General features: G+C 38.5%; 2 protein-coding genes across 5 annotated transcripts; one reads left to right on the top strand and one right to left on the bottom strand.

The window, feature by feature from the left end:
• Positions 1-938: 938 nt before the first annotated feature.
• zdhhc13 (zinc finger DHHC-type palmitoyltransferase 13) lies at positions 939-13,012 on the top strand. The gene is made up of 17 exons (XM_054612172.1): positions 939-1,022; positions 3,519-3,724; positions 5,499-5,621; positions 6,197-6,274; positions 6,847-6,991; positions 7,118-7,182; positions 7,598-7,760; positions 8,401-8,526; positions 8,604-8,737; positions 8,843-8,943; positions 9,264-9,388; positions 9,487-9,549; positions 9,646-9,739; positions 10,483-10,566; positions 10,659-10,816; positions 11,395-11,492; positions 12,395-13,012. The coding sequence occupies exons 1-17, from the start codon at positions 999-1,001 to the stop codon at positions 12,531-12,533; spliced, it is 1,926 nt and encodes a 641-aa protein (XP_054468147.1). The 5' UTR covers positions 939-998; the 3' UTR covers positions 12,534-13,012.
• A 1,200-nt stretch (positions 13,013-14,212) lies between these two features.
• csrp3 (cysteine and glycine-rich protein 3 (cardiac LIM protein)) lies at positions 14,213-18,669 on the bottom strand. Of its 4 annotated transcripts, none has more exons than XM_054617379.1 (5): positions 18,558-18,669; positions 17,245-17,413; positions 16,254-16,383; positions 14,659-14,752; positions 14,213-14,372 (listed from the first exon to the last, which is right to left on the bottom strand). In XM_054617379.1, the coding sequence occupies exons 1-5, from the start codon at positions 18,667-18,669 to the stop codon at positions 14,308-14,310; spliced, it is 570 nt and encodes a 189-aa protein (XP_054473354.1). In that variant the 3' UTR covers positions 14,213-14,307. The 4 variants fall into 4 exon arrangements, with proteins under 4 accessions (XP_054473354.1, XP_054473363.1, XP_054473372.1 ...); XM_054617388.1 differs by having other exon boundaries at positions 14,665-14,752; XM_054617397.1 differs by having other exon boundaries at positions 16,254-16,371.
• Between the last annotated feature and the right edge of the window lie 1,630 nt (positions 18,670-20,299).

Genomic DNA, 20,299 nt, shown 5'->3' with positions numbered 1-20,299 from the left:
TTTAATGAAGGTCCAAACTTTTGACTGGTTAAAGAACAGGAAATGTAGTATAGTATAGTTTAGTATAAAAAGTAGAATATTCAAACATTTTATTTGTTCTATATATTGCCATATTGAAAAAAGTCTCCAGTTAACAGATAAGTTATGAATGGTATGTAACAACAGAATTATTCACTCAGTAACAATGTCTCCAATTACATAGTCATTTCATAATTAAATTAAAAAATATATATACAGTACCAGTCAAAAGTTTGGACACACCTTCTCATTCAATGGTTTTTCTTTATTTTCAACAAACCAGAATATGTTTTATATTTTTTTTTCTACATTGTAGATTAATATTGAAGACATCCAAACTATGAAGGAACACATATGGAATTATGTGGTAAACAAACAAATGCTCAACAAACCAGAATATGTTTTATATTTTAGATTCTTCAAAGTAGTTGAATGAGAAGGTGTGTCCACACTTCTGACTGGTACTATATATATATATATATATATATACATATATATAGATATATATATATATATATATATATATATATATATATATATATATATATATATATATGTATATATATATATATATATATATATATATATATATATATATATATATATATATATATATATATATATATATATATATATATATATATACATATATATATATATATATATATGTATATATATATATATATATATATATGTATATATATATATATATATATATATATACACACAATAGATGTTGAATGCCAAACTTCACTGCATGTTGGCATTTCTATTTCTTTTAAATAAGCTTCAAAATAATGTATTTAATTTGCCTTCCCTCATTTTCACCATCAAATGTTTTCTGTTTTTTTTTAATTTATTTTTTTTAACCTCTATCTGCATCATCGCGACTCTTATTTTGAAAGAACACAACACGGAAGTTGCGCGCTTATTGTGGTCCGACCTGCCGCAGGAACACTTTCTCTTCGTTCCTTCACAAGATGGACTGGAAGGAAGACGACAATGTGAGTGGCTCGATGTCTTTTAATTGCCTCTCCTGCAACGTTACCTGTGCTATTACCCCGTTCGCCTGCTGGAGACAAAGCTCGTGTAGTTTATAGACTGATATATGTTAGCATCTTGTAGCTAGTAAGTTGCTGTAACACCCGTCCACACTGACAGTGACGGTGGGCGGTGGTACCCGGATGTAAGTCACCTGCCGTAAAGCAGAAGGTTAGCCAGCTAGGCAGACTCCAGCTTCTGCTCCTCAAATTGAATTTCCAAGACGTCCATGTAAGGAAAGCCATGTTTGTTCAGTGATGTTTCCATCCAAACCCACGTGTGTTACACTGTTTACAGTCCACATGTTGAGTCTTAATCAGCATCAACTTTTATGAATGACTTTGATAGTAACCAGAGTTGGCACCTGTGCATTTGATATGATTTTGCATCCCCTTTTGCTCTAATTTATTGTGTTAAAGTGTCCTTGTAATGTTCAATTCAGTTTATTTATTTAGTAGAGACCAGAATCATGAATTACAAATTTGCCTCAGAGGGCTTTACAATCTGTACACATGTGACATCCTCTGTCCTCTGTCCTTAGACCCTCACACCCTCTGTCCTCTGTCCTTAGACCCTCACATCCTCTGTCCTCTGTCTGTCCTCTGTCCTCTGTCCTTAGACCCTCCTTAGCATCCTCTGTCCTTAGACCCTCACACCCTCTGTACACATGTGACATCCTCTGTCCTTAGACCCTCACATCCTCTGTCCTTACCCTCTGACCCTCACATCCTCTGTCCTTAGACCCTCACACCCTCTGTCCTCACACCCTCACATCCTCTGTCCTCTGTCCTTAGACCCTCACACCCTCTGTCCTTAGACCCTCACACCCTCACATCCTCTGTCCTTAGACCCTCACACCCTCTGTCCTTAGACCCTCACATCCTCTGTCCTTAGACCCTCACACCCTCTGTCCTTAGACCCTCACATCCTCTGTCCTTAGACCCTCACCCTCTGTCCACCCTCACATCCTCTGTCCTTAGACCCTCACGTCCTCTGTCCTTATACCCTCACATCCTCTGTCCTTAGACCCTCACATCAGCTCAGGAAAAACTCCCCTAAAAACCCCTTTAACAGGGAGAAAAAAGGAAGAAACCTCTGGGAGAGCGACAGAGGAGGGATCCTTCTCTCAGGATGGACAGAATGCAATAGATGTCATGTGTACAGAATGAACAGCATAACAGAGATACAACACATTCAATGTATATGACATAAATGATTCATATAATAAGAGTAGTAAGCAGAGTAACGAAGGAAAAAAAGTAAGACTACTTATAATAACAGCAACAATTATTACAGTTGAATTATAATTATGAAATAGGGAATAGTAATGTGACTAATAATAATAATGGAAGTAGCAGTGGGTGTCAGTCGGCTCACAGCAGGAGGCACGACTACGGTCCAGGTTCCACAACGATTCATGGAAACCTGCAGAACGAGAAAGCAAAAAGGGCTTCAGGGTGGAAGCAAAGCTAATATGCGTAATGGTACAGGGAATAGTAATAGTAATGTGACTCATAATAATAATGGTAGTAGCAGTTGGTGTCAGCGGTGCCATAGCAGGAGGCACGACCACAGTCCAGTGGTTGTCTTTTTCCTATTGTGTTTGTATATGAACCCTGGCTGCAGAACACACTTCCACTAGTAGAACAATAAAGATAACTGTGAACCTTGATGGAGATCATCAGCGAGTTAGCTACTGGCTGTTGTGAAGGAGAAGTTCAACCCATTAAAACATCCATTTCAGTAAAAAAAAGTCCACTGGAATTTGTAGAGCCACCAAGCAAAGCAATATACCCATTACAGTCCCATGTAAGTCTCCTAAAATCATTTTATGCTGCTGTTTAGATCACCAGGATAATATACAATGTTTATTACAGTCAGCTCGTTGGGAGCGGGCAAAATGGATAACTTTATCTACAAAAGTATATTTAGTTATTTTGGGACTGTAACGAACGTTTGATTTCTTAATTAATAATTTACTATGATTATTCTAGAGAATTTCAGAATGCATGGGGATGCCACCAGTATTTATTAAAACATTCATTTTCCAGTCATATAAAACAGAATGTATGCCATTTTTTTTAAAGTGTGTTAATCAACAACTTAAATTGTTGCAGATTGTTTTTCTATCAGTGTGCATATTTTTTCAGCACAAATTTTTATCTATCAATATAGTAAATTAATAAAAACAACTAATTCAAATGTTTTGTAACTTTTTGCAGTAGGTCAAAATGTTTATTATTTAACTCACTATCACCTATTTTACACAGTGACACTTTACAAATAGAAACTGCACCTTTTACCTGAGAGCAGTTTGGTAAGAGGTCAGTCAGCCGTCATCCCTTCAATGCCCCAGGAGTCTGATTGTGTGATCAGCCCAAATCAGTAAAGCTATTCTTCTCTGCCATTTTTTATAGTTTGAGACCAATTCTGTGTTTTTTTTTTCCTTCTGTTTGCAGGGTCACGGCCACATGCATGACACTTGTAACCACGGACACCAAGGGCACTCTCACAGTCACGGCCCGAGAGCCGCGCACCCCTTCATGACAGGGTTTCACGGACAGTCCGGCAATAGCGCAGATCAGGCGATGGACATCAATCAGCAGCCGAAGAGACGGTCGCACTTGGATGACAGCGGCAGTTGGGACATAGTGAAGGCAACACAGTAAGTGGTGGGATGAATAGGGGACAGTTTAACGTGTAGTTCAAATTCCTGCAATACCACCCTGGTCAAAGAAGGAAAATAAGCACAGCATTTTAGAATAGTATTTTTTTTGCCAACCAGTCTGATTGCCCGTGTTTCTTTATCCATAGGACTTATTTTTAGAGTTGTTGCGGTGTTCCCAAATCTATCACTCATGGAAATTATTGACAGACTTTTTCTTTAATGTTTGATATATTTGATAACAATATAGAAAGGCCTTTTTTCTGATATCCCTTTGTATCATTATATAATGTTCAACCAATGACTTGACAGTTGTTGCAGCAAGCACACACTTCCTCTTTTGACAAGGAAGGTTCAAGATTTAAATATATGAAAATTCTGGAGCATAGAAGTAAGTACACGCCTAGTTTCTTCACTGTGAATTCGATATATTTGCACAGAACGCAACAGAATTCAAGGAACTCACATCGGCTGTCAGAGCTCTGTGTTTAATTTGCAGCCAGAGGGATGATGATTCAGTTTCTTTGTTAAGTTTAAAAGCACATAAGAAATATATCAGTTGAAGTGAAGGCAGCACAAAGTGTTCAGTCATGAGATTAACACTCAGCAGTTCTTGCATAAAACTGAAGTGCTAGCTGCTTTTGCTAACTGATAAGTGAGTTGAGGTGCAGCAGAACAAAGGTCACTTTTTTTTTTAAGACGTGGGAAGAAAAGAAAGGAATATGCAGAGCTACTCCTATCTGACTATTCATCTCGCAGTGTGCTGGAAACCATGTGTATAAATGCTGCAGATTCCTTTCACACAGTCTGAATCTGATTAAATGTAGTAAATTTTCTAGGTCAACCCACAGCTGACAGTTAACTGCCCGTGAAGTGGCTTTCAGATGAAAATGTGTTATGACTGAATCCTTAGGCAGTAGATTTGTTCATTTATTTTAGGGTTCTGTATTTTATTAAGTATTTGTCTGGTAGTTATTATGATTTTTTTAAGCAACAACAAAGATCTTTCATTTTGTGTTAATTTTGGCGACCCCTGTGGACAATAGGGGAAGTGTTTCCAATAGCACCACGTCCTCATGGCCCAAAGATCTCGATCTTGCTGGCTTTGTTTTGGAAACCAGTGAAAGAAAGACACAACTTATTTTTAATACCATTTTTCTTTCTGTTTGCAGGATTCATAGTAATGTTGCTATGTGAGATTAATAGTTGCAATATGGCAATGTTGAAACAAAATGAACTGTGTTCTAGCCACAAACATGGCGTTAATTCATATATTGATGTAAAACCATAACTTGTGATGTATTTCATAAATACAATAGACATATTACCTACCAGTGTAGAGGAAGAAAGCCAATTCCAGATCTGTTGAATGAGTCTTGTTTTCTGTCCGTCTGTCGGTCCGTCCCTTTTAGCTTATTTTTGGTCTTCGGTCAATTATTTTCTTATTCTCTTTGCTGATCCAGCTTCAGTATCAGCCAAAACCCAAAAAATATAACATAAAAAATAACATTATTAAAAGAAAGATGTGAAAGTGTAAACATTGGCTCTTCCCGTCTGTGTGTTTCTCCTGGTTTGGCGGGAAATCGGACCCCTTGGACATGCATTAATAATAACTTTATAGAAATTGCCAATTTGTTTTGTTTGTCTTGTTTGCTTGTATTGGTCATATAGAGATATCAGTATTAACTTGTAACTGTTAAACCAGTTCATAACCCTTTTAGTAACTTAAATGTGTTTAATTAGTGTGTTTTTTTTCTCTGTGTGATCCTCTCAGGTTCGGTATCCTTGAGCGCTGTAAGGAGCTGGTGGAATCAGGATACGACGTCAGGCAGCCGGACAAAGAGAACGTCTCTCTGCTGCACTGGGCGGCCATCAACAACCGCGCAGAGCTGGTGAAGTAAGATCTGCAGATTACACTTAGACTATATATTTAGATGCAAAAAAACCATTAAATATCATGTAAACATTTAAGCATTCCACTGCAGCTTACTCACCATATTTCTCCGAACACAGACACTGGTACTCTTTACAGTATGCTCAGTTATATGAGATGCCATGCGTTGAGACATACAGGGCCTTTATATAAAAAATGTATTGAAATTAATTATTTAGTATTATATTGTCTGTTTTCATTTCAATATCACAATCAAGTTAACATAACATAAAATGAAATCAGAATTACTTCAATCACAAAGTAAAGTAAATGGATTGGTGTTGTTGCTTTCAGTTTTTCCATCATATTGAAAGCAAACAGCTTTCAGTCAGTTCCTCCTCGGGCACTTCACGTATTTTCTTTCTCATTGTCGGAAGCGTCAGACATGAAGCACAGCGCTTTGAGCTATAATAAACCTACCAGAAAAGAAATAGAGGCGACTGAACTGAAATACAACAAGCTCCAACATGAAATGTGCTGAATGGTTGACACAGATATTTGTTTTGATATTAATTCTCTCTCTGTATCTTCCCTGACAGGTATTATATTTCTAAAGGGTCGATAGTTGACCAGCTTGGAGGAGATTTGACCTCGACTCCTCTTCACTGGGCCATAAGGTGAGTTAATGAACGTAAAAGGGATTTGTTGCTCATATTTTGCTTTTCTATCCCAGGTTTTTATTAAATCCTGGTTTAGTCATTTATCTGTCAAAAGAAATATAAAAAAAGTTCAAACTAAAAAGTTTAGAAATCATTATCAGAAATGAGAAGGTATTTGTCATTTTGCATGATTATAATGTAAATTAAAGTCTTTCTGTCAATCTTTTTGTAATCACATGTACACATGTACTTTGACCCATGTGTGACCAGTGATGTGGAGAGAAAAACTAGATCCCAAATGTCCTTCAGTCCCAGCATATCGATTGCCACAGTCGGTGCATTCACTGCTGGGCTGCTTTGCTTTGGATTACATGTCACTTTTTTCCACTTATTTATCAAACACCACAGATCACATTTTGACAGAACTGGGGGAGAATATGTTCTTCGGTATTGTGTCCTCAAAAGGAACACGTAACTGCATCACAGCTGCCGAAGTGCTTCCTTCAGGGTGACACGTTGACTTGTTTCTTATCTCTGTTAGTTTAGTGCTTGCTCCATAAAATCTGTCTGTTTGTTTTGTCGATGATGAGGCAGGGCCACCTCCCCATGGTGATCCAGCTGATGAGATACGGAGCAGACCCCGCCGTCGCAGACGGTGAAGGTTACCGCGCTCTCCATCTCGCCATCCTCTTCCAGCACATGGCCATAGCAGCTTATCTAATGGCTAAGGGACAGGTCTGTATCCACGCACACTCAGTAACACCTTTATTTGTTTAAGCAGTCTTTGTGGAGGTCTTTTATCTCTTTGTGCAAGTTCATTTTTCTTTTCTTTTTTTTTTAAATCCTCTCATTTTCCTCCAGGAAGTCGATGGACCCGACTGTAACGGACAGACACCGCTGATGTTAGCGGCCCAGAAGATCATTGGGTAAGCATTCCTTATCCTTAATAGATATAATTAAAATCCTGCTGGTTTCAATATCTGAATAATTAATTATCATTGACTAGTGGCAGAGTGAAAAGGAGTCCTATCTGTGATCTGAAAGTATCCTGCAGATGTTGTCTGCCCACATGTTGACATGAAACCATGGTGTATTAATATATGGGGTGTATTATCAGAGAACACAGTCTTTTGCTCTTCCTTGCATTCATTAATATTGTGGGAAAAAAGTGCATAATGTTTGAAAAAAGCTGCCTGGAACACATCTTTCTTTAATGTTTTTTGTGTATTTATTAAAAACAAACTGCAAAAATATATAAATAAAATAGTTCTGAGTCTGTTAGTTTGACCTCCTAAAGAGGTTATAGAAAACTAAGCAGCACATGTTGTTCCTCTGTCCTAGGCCTGAACCCACAAATTTCCTAATCAAAAATAACGCTTCTGTGAGTGCGGTGGACAAAGTGAACAGGAACACTCCGCTGCACTGCGCCGTGCTGGCAGGAAACGTAGACGCAGCCCACATCCTGCTGGAGGCCGGGGCCAGTGTGGACGCAGAGAACATCAACGTAAGTATTCTAGTGAAGGCTTCAGTCTGCTGTCACACTGTGGATATGTGACCATCTGGCATCCACACTGATTTCATTTTGGCATTTTATTGCAAGTGCAAAATGTTGGAAGACATATGAGGATTCTTAGTCTTCTGCTTTTATTTTTAGTACTGGCATTATTACCTTAAAAAACATTATTTTACAGTTTTCTCAATTGATGTGAAAGACCCAAATAGATAAACTTGAAGCCCCTCTCCAGACAAATGTGTTATTATGATTAATAAATTAGGTATTGTTACTACACTTGGATGTTTGAGCTGCAATGTGCAGAATGATGTTTGTGCAGAGTTTGACACCAAAGGGCTGTTTTCACATCCATCTGCTGAAGTCTCCTAAATCTCGCGTTTAACACATACCACAACTAGTTTGGAGCCAATCTTTGGTCAGAATGTAACCTAAATGAGAGTGATGTGGAAACTTGAACTTGAAAATGGGCTCTGTTGTAAAACAGAGAGACATCTTGTGTGCAGCAGTAAAGCTACTTCCAGTGTGCACAGCCCATTTAAAAGCAGCACAATTATAAACACTTACATTTTGAATTGAGTCAGTAACGATGCTCGTCTTCATGCTGTTTTTTTTTTGGATGCTTCTTCTTCAGGGTCACACGCCCATCGACTTGGCCCACCAGGTGCACAGCCCGCTGCTCATCCACATGCTCACCCACGTCAAACAGGAGAGGATTCGCTCCAACTCGCGCTGCCTGCGGATCGTCAACAGATACAGGGTATTCACAAAACTAAAGACCACACACCATGTCCTCTCAAGTTACACACATAAACCTAACCTGTTTGTGTTTTCCAGGTCTTTCTGCAGTTCTTGCTCTGCACTGCCATGTTTGGAAGCGTGGGCGCCATAGTGGATCTGGACTCAGAGTCCTGGTTGCTCAAAGGGATCCTGCTGGCCTGTGTGATCGTTGTGTTCAATCTGGCCTCAAGGTGAGGAAACTTGTGCACGGAGCTGTTCCTCTAGAGTTACATTTCAAAGGAGATGTTGCACATGTTCTTTGTCATCTAATAAGAAATGTTTGTGTCTCTCAACAGGAACTTCCCAAACCCAGCCTTCCAGACTCTCCTGCCAGCTACATCTCTCATGGCTTCAGTGTTCTGGATGCTCGTCACCTGGTTCCTCTGGTTCCTGCCAGATATCCTTTTCCTCGAAGGACCAACAAACCTAAAACGGTTACAAAACAGAAAATGTGTGATATTTCTTGCATATCAGCGTTTGTTTCATTGTAGAGTGGGCATTTCTCTTACCCTGAGAGGATTTAGGGTCAGACAGACATTTAAAGGAGCTACATTGGATTTTTATTCATTTCTTCTAAAGAAACCTTACCAACACTGATTGTGATTTACAGCTATTAAACTAAAAAACTGTTTTTCCTCAAGTTAAGAGTAATGTTTGATATATTATCCTGTTGACCAGACTGATGAATGAAGCGTTCCTTAACCTTTGACCCCCCACATGGACCCAGCGCCACAGTTCAGGTCTTGTTCACTCTGAACGCCACCGCTCTGCTCTACTATTACCTCCGCTCCTACAGGACCGACCCCGGCTTCGTCAGGGCATCCGAAGAAGAGAAGAAAATGGTGGGAGGGCCATTAAAAGTTGGACACTGAAAAATATAATCTAACATGTTAATGTTTTGAGACGGATAAAGTGAGTTTTGTTTTGTTTGTGTTGTCAGAATGTGTTGATGTTGGCTGAAGCCGGCTGTCTGGACCCCAGAATATTCTGCACTTCCTGCATGGTGAGTTTCTGAACACAAAACCTTCATTTTATACAACACTGTTCCAGTAACACCAACAGTGACGACCTATTCTGTGTTAAATTGTCTTGTTTGCAGATAAAGAAACCAATGAGAACGAACCACTGCTTCTACTGTGACGCCTGTGTAGCGAAGCAGGATCACCACTCCGTCTGGACCAACGGCTGCATCGGTACGACAGATTGTAGAAGAAAAAAAAAAATATGTTTGATACCACATATATGAACAATACTCAAAATTATTTTTTTTTAGTACAGAAAGGTTTCATCAAAATACACAGAATGGTGAAACTAGGCCAGGGAGACGTACTGAATGTGTCAGATTATCTTTATTTAAATTAAGTAGCTTTTGAGAAAATAGGGGAAAATGCCCTGTTTCTCAATCTTAAAAATCTGTAATAAATATAATAATTTGCTCTAATTGTAGATTTAATCATTATCTGTGCACATGTTTTTTTTTTTTTTAAATACTGCTAATTTAAGTTAACTTAGACTTTAAACTCTTTGGAGAATGTGACAAGAAATCTAGTTTTATATTCTTTTGAGGCGAGTACTTTTCTTTTAAATATATACACGTGTTTAGAAAATATGGACAAAAGACACAATAACATGTCATGCATAAACTGTGTTGATGTTGGAGATTATTAGTGAGTATGAATTGAAAATTACAACAAATTGATGCTATAACAAAGCTGAAAATGTCTTAATGCATATTTTATAACTACAATAACTCACTAACCAAACGGTCACTGCAATTATTACACATGTTAAATGTGCATTCTGTCTTACTAATATGAAGTTATTATAGGTTGCCTTTTGTAAAATATGTTACAGTCATCTCCCTCATAAGTGTGCACACGTTTGGGTCTCTTGTCTAAGTGGAAAACAGTCTCTCTAACACGTTGATGTCTTCCAGGTGCGAGGAACCATCACTACTTCATCCTCTTCCTGCTCTCCCTCATGCTGATGGGAGCCTGGATGTTCTACGGTTGCCTCACATGTGAGTGACTTGACGTTCAGTGTAGCAACATTATCTGACACAGTTTTATATATATATATATATATTATATATTTTCTATATTCTTCTGTCAGACTGGTCGACTCACTGCGTGCTGCACTACGAGGAGCAGGGCGTGTGGGGCGTGGTCTCTGTCCTGGTCAGCTGCTCTCCCTGGCTGCTCAGCGTCTTCCTGCTGGCCTTCTATCACACCTGCTGGTCCGGCTTGATCCTGATGCTGCAGCTCTACCAGGTGACGGACTGCCTGTAGTCTGCTTATGAGCTTTATACAGCTCTCAAACATCCTATGATAAGATAATCCTTTATTAGTCCCGCAGCGGGGAAATTTGCAGGAAAAACTAGAAGAGATAGAACGATCTGCCTTATTATATGAATTAGATACAACAACAAAATATTTATTTTATGTAATCTAATAAATGCCTTTAATAATTTTCACAAATGTCAAAGGATATAATACCTTTTATATTATTTAATTAACTATGAAACATCCATATATATGAGTACTTTAAGGATATTTATATGGGTGTCTGCTCTTGTTTTCCACTTTTTTGCAGTCAGCATTAGACATTGTTTCTTATTCCCGTAAGGACAACTGTCTTTTCATCTCCTTTAAGCATCAAAACCTGGAAATACACCAACTTAGAAATGGCTTTGAAGTGACAAAAGAGGCCAAACCCGTTGGGCCAGAGTGCCTTAAACGCCATTGTGTGTTTACGATCGACTGACCTGCTGTGTTTACACACACACACACACAATGAGCGTCCTCTCCGCCCATGTGGTGACTGATGTTTGTCCTTTGTGCCGGAGCAGATTGCCTTCCTGGGACTGACCACAGCAGAGCGGACCAACCTGACGCTGCACCAGAGGAAACTCCGACAACCCGTCTCCCTCAGGCAGAATCCATACAAGTCAGTCGATATTAGTGATGTCATCGAGAGCGCTACTTTTGAATATTCCCTATTTCTATTGTGTTTTTTACACATTTCAGTGCAGCTCTATAAAGCCATGTGCTTCATTTCAGTTGGTGATCAAATTCAGATCAGTATTTGAAGTCAGAGGATTAATGTCTTTATTTAATGGCTGTATTGTAACTATAAGCTTTATGGTTTTCGGTAAAGGTCTTAAGCAGTATTTAACGTCTACTTGTACTTAAGTCCTGATTTATTATTGATACCACTGAGCCAAACGGGATATTAAGTCTCTATGGAAATAGAATCAGGACTTAAATCAAATTGAACATGTGTAAGTTTAAGTTTGCTAAGCGTCGAATGTGCAACCAGATGTGGAAACGCTTGCTGAAAAGTGTGGCCCCATTTTCCATATCACTACTTTTTTCTCAGTACAGGACAACATGACATGACAAAAAATAAGACTGCTATTTCAGATTGAATCAGGACTTCAGTAACATAAAACATCTGCTACTTTTCAGATGTTTTTTCAAATTTCATTCTGCATTAAATGATCCATTATCCACCAAAATTGAAGTGCCCTTAACTGATGCCCCACTTATATTTCCTTTGTAGCTCTAAGATTACATTAATTGTTTTTTCCCCATAAATCCTCGTCTGTAACTTTGTAAAAGCTTAGGAAAAGTTTGCTGAGAATGTAACTGATGAAGCTCTGCATAGGAGAGAAAGTCTCTCGAGCATCGATGCTTTTGCACAAAACATTAATTCCAACTCAAAAAACATTTAAAAAAATGGCACCTGGTCAACCATATCTACCATCTCTACGGCATATTATGTGAAGAACTTGAAGAGCTTTTGTGCGTAGCCTCTGACTGATCCTCTCCTGTCTCGTCTCTCTGCAGTTTGGGCGTTGTGAGGAACCTCGTGTCCTTTTTCCATCTGCGCTGTTGTGGCCTCTTCAAACCGGCCGTCATCGACTGGACGCAGCAGTTTCCGCCCGGCCGCGACCAGCACGTGTTCGGTCACACCGACATGGTCTGACCTCAGCGCCACCCCCTCGCTCAGGGTCAACGGTCACACTCTCACAGTGGTTCTGGACCAAAAGCACAAAGTGTATTTATTTATTTTTTTAACAGTTTGGCTCCTTGTGAAGAGAGACCACGATACTAGAAGTTTGGCAAAAACACAAAGCGTTGTGTAGATATATATCGTTTGATTCCGTCGCTCTTTGTACAGAATGCTGCTGCCTTATACCTGACCAATGTAAGTGGAATGATATCACAAATATTTTACTTTGGGGGCGAGGTTAAAAACCTCTAAAGGCCTAAATTGTAATTGAAGTTTTCAGATGTTTTTTTATGAACACATCAAGCCTATTTTTTATCATCTGTTCTGGGGGGAAAAAAGGAACTTTGTACATGTAAACAGTTGGTTTTATGACTTTTGTAAGAATTGCATGTGTTTAATAATGAATGACCACTATAGTACTTCAATAAACAATGTTGTGCCTGTCCTTTTAACTGGATCTTTCTGGACTCATGGGACTCTACATACAGGAGGGGGGAACGGAAACTCTGTAAATCACTATCATCATTGTGGTGAGGCTCATAAATCACTAGATTGTGATTTTTTTGAGCCTCGGTTTGAAGTCTTGAAGCAAACATGTTGTTTTTGACACATAATGTGTCGCTATTCAGGAGCCTGACCATCACATTTTAGTTTTCAAAGCTCTGTTAACCAATAATTTTATATATACGATGAGACAAATCAGTAAAGTAAAAGAGTAAAATTATTGTAGTCTGTTAAGTTAGCCATTGTGATCAAAGTTCTGAAGGATTTCATTTAAAAACAAAATAAATCTGTAGAAGACTAACAGTCATTACAATTTTGTCAACATATTGATTAGTTACATTAATTAACAGATCTGTAAAACTGGATTTCTCTAGAAAGAATCAAGCAAAAGCAACACTTTATATCCTGTGTTCACCAGAGATCTCGTGTTCAAAGGTTTCTTGGAAATATGTCATTCAAAAGCTTTAAAAAAATGACTTATCGACTTAAGAAATCTTAGTCTACTGAGACCAAAACATCAACCCAATCGTCTAAGAGGGTGCGGCCTTAAAAGGCACGATAATAGTTTACTGAATGAAGTCATCTTTCCGAGTGACCGTGTTCACATTTATTCTAATTTAATGTTGTGAGATAACAGCTTTAATTTTAGTTTGCCAAAACACGTCTCATCCCGCCGCTCTGCTCGGCTGCTCACACATAATTGTTTGGGAGAAATGAAATTGTTCCGTTTAATCACTTGTTACCTTGATAACTCTAATTAATTGTTGCACATAATTATTTATGAATGCAAATAAGATTCTATTAATAATTTAACTTGAACAAGATGAGGCACAGCTAATTGTCTTCTCACTGCAGGAGGTAATAAATTAATGCATAGACTTATAAGAGGGGTTGGGCAACTTGTTAACATCAAAACGATAATTAGTCATACAAACAAAATGATTTAAAAGCTTTTCTGCATGTAAGTGTTTCCTCTTTCCCCTTTATTTATGAAAACAATGTTATTTTTCACGAATAAACTCCATTCAAAGTACATTTTAAGGTTACAAAATAGTTTTATTTCGAACTCACAATGAACCATAATTTTTTATCCTTTGTTTTAACACCGCTTTCATTTTATCTGCTCAGGATTTGATGACCAATATGGCGTCTTTTATGTTTTACATACATTATCAAGTGTAAAGGTAAAAGGTGAAAAGCTGCCGTGTGATTGTGAGTTTAAAACCAGAAGAGTTTCCTGTCGTTACTCCAACATGGCAGCGTTCCCCAGCCCAAACCCTTTAGGCCCGAAGTTTTTGGCGTAACAAACTGCAAAGAAAAACCAAAAAAAACAATACTGAAGTAAAAATAAACAGCGATTACTGATTTGATTTTCAAATCTGATCTGTGTGTGTGTGTGTTCTATACTTTGTGCTGTACTGTTGTATTTCCATGTTAATGACCAAAAGTTGCTTTCAAATTACCTCCAATGCAGGACCCTGAAAAGTACTGGAGCTTATGTACAATGTGTGTGTGTGTGTGTGTGTGTGTGTGTGTGTGTGTGTGTGTGTGTGTGTGTGTGTGTGTGTGTGTGTGTGTGTGTGTGTGTGTGTACCTTTACAGTACAGTTCTCCATCCTTGTCCGTCACTGTGGCCGAGTCCAGGCTTTTACCACACAGGAGGCAGCGGAAACAGGTTTTATGCCAGGGCTACACACACACACACACACACACACACACACACACACACACACACACACCACACACACACACACACACACACACACACGCAAGTATTGATAACAATAATGACATTAATAATAACATTAATAAAGAAAAATAAAGCTAAATCTAGCATTCAAACAGAACGAGTGCCTGGAAAAAAACATGAGCAATCACAAACTAATAACAGTGTATGAGAGTGACGCTACAGTTTGAGCCCAGCTGTGTTATGATGCAGAGAGAAGCTGGAATAATAACTTCTACATTTTCTACTGGCTAATTTGGACAATAAGTCTTTTAAAGGACTCGGTTAGAGGAGCAAAACAATGGAACTGTCTACCAACTGAATTGAAAATGCAACACAATCCATATGTTTTAATAGAGCTAATAAATCATGGCTTATTCCCCTGTAGACACAGCTGTACTTTGTGGATTTATGGGGATGTATTTGTGTAATTTATGCGTACGTATGTGTTTGTGAATGTATCTGTGAATGTTTATTCTTTGATTTTTTCTATGTGAACTATAAAATTTTTAGTGTCCTTTGGACGGCTGTTGTAAATCAGTGTTTCGCTGCAAACACTAAAGACAGTACATCTGGTCCTTGAGCATTAATATATGTTATAATTCTAAATCCACTGTGATGTCCATATCAAATTAAATAAATAAGGACGTCTGCTCGGTCGAAGATGAACTGTGATCCACAAATCTGGAGATCACAGTTTGGGCTTCGATTGAATTAAATGGGGGACGGAGTGAGATGTCATGTGACCATATCTTAACAGGAAAGGTCACATGTCGTTAAAGTCACAAGGATTTATGTTCTTGGGCCCTTGAATGTCTACTTTTTATTTTATGGTAATCCAGCATTAATTGTAGCGATTTCTTAAACTATCACACAGGTTGTTGTTTTTTTTTAGGTATTTTCATGTTTATCTATGAACAGAATTGTTGTGTTATTGTTACCATATGAATATAGCACTAGATTGCATAATTAATCCCTGTGCTCCTCGACCAGAATTCGCCTCCCTGGCTGCCAGACTTTGCAGCTGCCTGTAATCGGCACTCTCACAGCTCCTCTCAATCAGCTCGTCATCCTGTGGGAGAATATGAGTCCTTCCTCTCATTCAGTCTCTGTTTGACTAGAGAGACTTTGCCACAGAGGGCCTGAAAGAGTTTAGTGTGTTGCTGTATTTTTGGGAAAGCTTTGAAGAGATTGTTTCTGCACTTGGGACTTCATTCTCTGCCACCGTTACACCACTTGTTTGGGCTCTAAGAGAACCTTGGTGGTTTTGTTAAAGACAGAAATAAACTGAAACTGATTATTTGGAGATAAGAGGTCTGAATTTAGATTGCCTTCAGTCTGCCGAGGCAATGGGAAAACAGCAACTTAACATTAAACGGTGGTGTGTTTAAAAATGCATAAAAAACAAAAAAAATACAATGAAGAAAATTCCATTTAAAAAGAATCCAGCACAGTGTTCCTTACCTTCCCTGCTCCCATCACCTTCTCAGCTGCGTAGACGGCTTTGGAGCAGCGAGGGCAGCGGTCTGAACATCCAAACTTCGGGGAAGATTTATTGTCAGTAGAGTGTGAGGGAGCTGGTCTTGGTTTAGAGCTAGAAAACCAAAAAATAAGTGTGGTGACGTCAATAAATCAATCAAGAATTATTTATAAAGCACCTTTCATACAAATAAATCAATCAAATGCAAATCAAGTGCTTCATTAATCACGACAAACACAAGATGAAAATGGAGAAAAAAATGAAGAGACTAATGCACACCAAATGAAGATGAACAAGAATAAACACTAAATAAATTGATCATGGTAAAATAGTAAAACATTAAAGTAAAGTTATAAAACTGTATAATTCATATTTAAAAACAATCAAAATTAAAGAAACCATACCATTTTTAAAACTACATTATAGCCAAATGGAATAAATGTCATTAAAAAATGAATTATTTTTTATCTAATCTCAGATCCTCTGGAAGTCTGTTCAAACAGCCTCAAGCATAATGGCTAAAAGAAACAGCAAGTAATGTTTGTACCAGCCGGCATGCTTTTATGTATTCATTATCTTTGAATAGTCATCATTTTTGTTCCCCCCATAATTTCACTTGTGTCAGTGTGGAAGTCTCTCTGAAAGGGCAGTAACACATCATGGGACACGTAAGCATATATTTACACCCTGCTGTTCTTTTTTCTTTTTATCGTAAAACTTCTGTGTAACAAAAAAAAATTAAAATAAAGACGTGTTTCTTGCAGCTGTGTTAACAAAGGAACATTCATCATACTGGAGGAAGGAGGAATTAAGTAGTTTGAGTGCCAATAATTAAGGGTTCAGTTCACCTAAATCACCTAAAATGGAGGGGGTTGTATCTTAAGTCCTCTGCATATAAAACTACCTATACATCTCGTTACCACTTTAGGGGAAACAGAGCAGACTTGTGTCTCTAACAGCAGCGTGAGCACCTACTCATGACGCTGCAGGCCCGCATGTCGAGGAGGATCAGAGCTCAGAGCTCCAGCTCCTTGCCCGTAACCGTAGCCTTTTGGCCCATATTTCTTGCCGTAGCAGGACTTGCAGTAAATCTCAGACTCGTGCGCCGCCATCGTGGTGCTGTCCAGCCCTTTCCTGCAGCTCACTGTGTGAAAGAAACACAGATATCTTACACATTTCAAGCAGCTGTTGTCTGAGAGAAATGGATTCAGTTTGTGCAGACTGGGGAGGGTCATGGTGGAGTAATGGAGGTTAAATAAAGCCCCCAGATAGCTGGTTTTTATCAGTCAACAGTGGCATTACACATAGTCAGATGACTTGTGTTTAGAGAGGAGAGTGTGAGGTGAATGTTGGAGAAAAGATGAACACTTAGGATGATGGTTTAGCTCATCGCGGAGGCCTTTCAGAGCTCCCGGTGGAACAATCGAGCATTCACACCAGCTGGAGAGTGTTCGTGTTTGTGAAAAAGTACACCTATAAGAAGCGTCCCCGAATTAGAAACTCCACTGGGGTAGTCAAAGCCAGAGAGCGGCCACAATCGAGCATTCACACCAGCTGGAGCATTCACACCAGCTGGAGAGTGTTCGTGTTTGTGCAAAAGTAGCGTCCCGAATTAGACAAACTGAAAGAGAAGAAAGGGAAACTCCACTACTCAACCAGAACACGTTGTTCCATGAATAAAAAGGGCTTTTTAAACAGAAAATATGAGAGATTGCTGAGAGAATGTGGTCAGTGCTGGTTGAACTGTAGACATTAAAGAGCAGCAGGGGAAGGAGGAATAGTAGAGAAAATGCATAGAGAGGAAAGAAAGTGAAAGAATGAAAAAAACACAGGGGTTAAAAGCAGTAAACAAGGAATGAATAGAGGGAATAAGAAGCAAGAAAGAAGGTAAAGAATGAAGGAAGAAGGCAGCAAAGAACAAAAGAAAGTAGGGAGGTAATGAAGAAAAAGAAGAAGGAAGGAGGCCATTGAAGAAAAAAGAAAAAAAGTAGAAAGATTAAATTGAGTAAGAAAGAAAAAAAGAAGAGAAAAAAAGTAAATATTATGCAAGAAAAAAAGGGAAGAAATAATCTAACTAAACAAAGAAAATGAAACGAGTACTGATAGATGCCTCTGTGCTGTTGTGCGTCTCTTCTGTCACCCAAAGGTGTCAACAAGGCAGCTGATAAGAGCCGATGAGCCTCACAGACACATGGAGGGATAAAGTTAAAGTGCTCTATTTTCTACTAATCCACCATGACACTCCCAGTGCTGCACCAGTAAACAGAAGGAGGAACCAGTGTGCTCACTGCAGATGAAACAGGTCTTGTGGAAGCTCCTCCCATTACACTGGATCTCCTCCGCATGGTACACCGTCTTCTCACAGGCCGAACACTTGGTGCCTCCTCCCCAGTTTGGCATCTGACAGAAACAAAAGAATAAACTCCAACAAATTATCTTTTTTTATCAGTTTATTCATTACTGACAACAAACACACTCCTAATATTATTTTAGAGTCTATTAAAGGGCTGTAACGTTACATTTAATTAACGATTTCTCTGCAGATTATTTTCTTAGTTACTTCATTAATTATATGATATAGGGAAATATGCCGTCATAATTCCCCAGAAGTCAATGTTTTTGTCTGACCAACCGGCCAAATTCAAGAAAATTCAGATTAATATGATATAATACAGTAACAGAAAATGAGCTAACATTCACATTTGAGGAGCTGCATAGAAATGATTTAAAGATTATTATTTATTTTTTTATTATTGCCAATCAATTAATGGACTACATTTTTTCAGCTCTAGTCAAATGTCTATCTTAAAATAGTCTTAATACTCACTGTAATGAGTTGCAGTGAGGATTAGCCAGAAACTCCCTCCTTGTAAAGGTTACATACATTTAACACACCATTACAATTCCTGCACACAAAATATTCAAGACCCTTCAATGTACATTTGATCTGGGATTAAACTCCATATTTACTTTTAGGATTGACAGGCGCACAAGAGAGCTTCAGTTCAGTTTAACCTCATTGATTCGCTGGTTCATGGACATATCAGATGTGATACTAGACTGAATAATATAACTGCAGGTATCATAATAGTAAGAATTAAACTTCAATCTAAATATAATTTTCTTCAAATTGAAAGAATATTCTTACAAAATAAAAGGGTCAATAAATTAACCTTATTAAACTTAAACATTCCTTTCTTAACATGTGGTGTGGTGGTTAAAACCTTGTCTCTATACCTGAACACTTCTCAACTCTTACACACTGTTTCTCATATTTCCTTATCAGTTCTGATCGTTCTCATCTCATCAGATTTGACTCTTAACGTCAGAGTGGAGATGTGGACATTCCAGTTCCTGCTCATATCAGAGGCTGCCCATCCCCTCACAGGTCTGGTATGTGGTATTCTAGGAGCCGAGGCTTTAACTGAGACATCAGACAGACAAAAGCCACCAACACTACTGGAAATGTCTGTTTTTTCCTCGAGACAAATGAGAAAATCTCACATGGAAATGACTCCTGACATTGAGGTTCAAGTCAAAAAAGGACAAAAAAAGTCTGATAAACTAATATAATTCAACCTATAAAACTAAAATACGTTATAATAAATCAAGCACATTACCCCTGTGTTATAATAAACCTCTCAACTACAAACAGGAAGCTTTCCTACAACAGAAAAGAGTCCTTACCTTGAATCAAAGCCTGTGTGTTCTGGTCCTGCCGTGGCAGTGAACTCTCCCCGGGCGGCTTAAATACGGTCCATCTCGCCATCACCACAATGAAAATATGCTCCTAAAAATAACTTGTGACAGAGCCGAGCCCTCTGACCCTCCATCAGACATTTGTTCTGGACTCACAGGCGGACACAGGAAACTCTAAACAAAACTGTGAGCCGTCCACATGGTATGTTAGAGGATTATGGACATAAACGATGGGAGGCTCAAAGCATGCAGCTGACAACTGCACATCTGAATGTGAACACATTTGTGAGCTGCAGTGACCCTGTGATGCTCATTAGGCAAATGTTAAAGT

Source organism: Anoplopoma fimbria, chromosome 2, assembly GCF_027596085.1.
Source record: "Anoplopoma fimbria isolate UVic2021 breed Golden Eagle Sablefish chromosome 2, Afim_UVic_2022, whole genome shotgun sequence".
Classification (NCBI taxonomy): Eukaryota; Metazoa; Chordata; class Actinopteri; order Perciformes; family Anoplopomatidae; genus Anoplopoma; species Anoplopoma fimbria.
This window is presented reverse-complemented; position numbering and strand designations above follow the sequence as displayed.

Coding starts and splice junctions, on each gene's coding strand:
- zdhhc13 (XM_054612172.1), top strand. CDS start 999: ATGGACTGGAAGGAAGACGACAAT. Junction 8,527..8,603: donor GGATCGTCAACAGATACAGG/GTATTCACAAAA, acceptor TGTGTTTTCCAG/GTCTTTCTGCAGTTCTTGCT. Junction 9,740..10,482: donor CTGGACCAACGGCTGCATCG/GTACGACAGATT, acceptor GATGTCTTCCAG/GTGCGAGGAACCATCACTAC.
- csrp3 (XM_054617379.1), bottom strand. CDS start 18,669: ATGCCAAACTGGGGAGGAGGCACCAAGTGTTCGGCCTGTGAGAAGACG. Junction 17,414..18,557: donor CAAGACCTGTTTCATCTGCA/GTGAGCACACTG, acceptor TCTTTCACACAG/TGAGCTGCAGGAAAGGGCTG. Junction 14,373..14,658: donor TGGAGAACTGTACTGTAAAG/GTACACACACAC, acceptor TTTTCTTTGCAG/TTTGTTACGCCAAAAACTTC.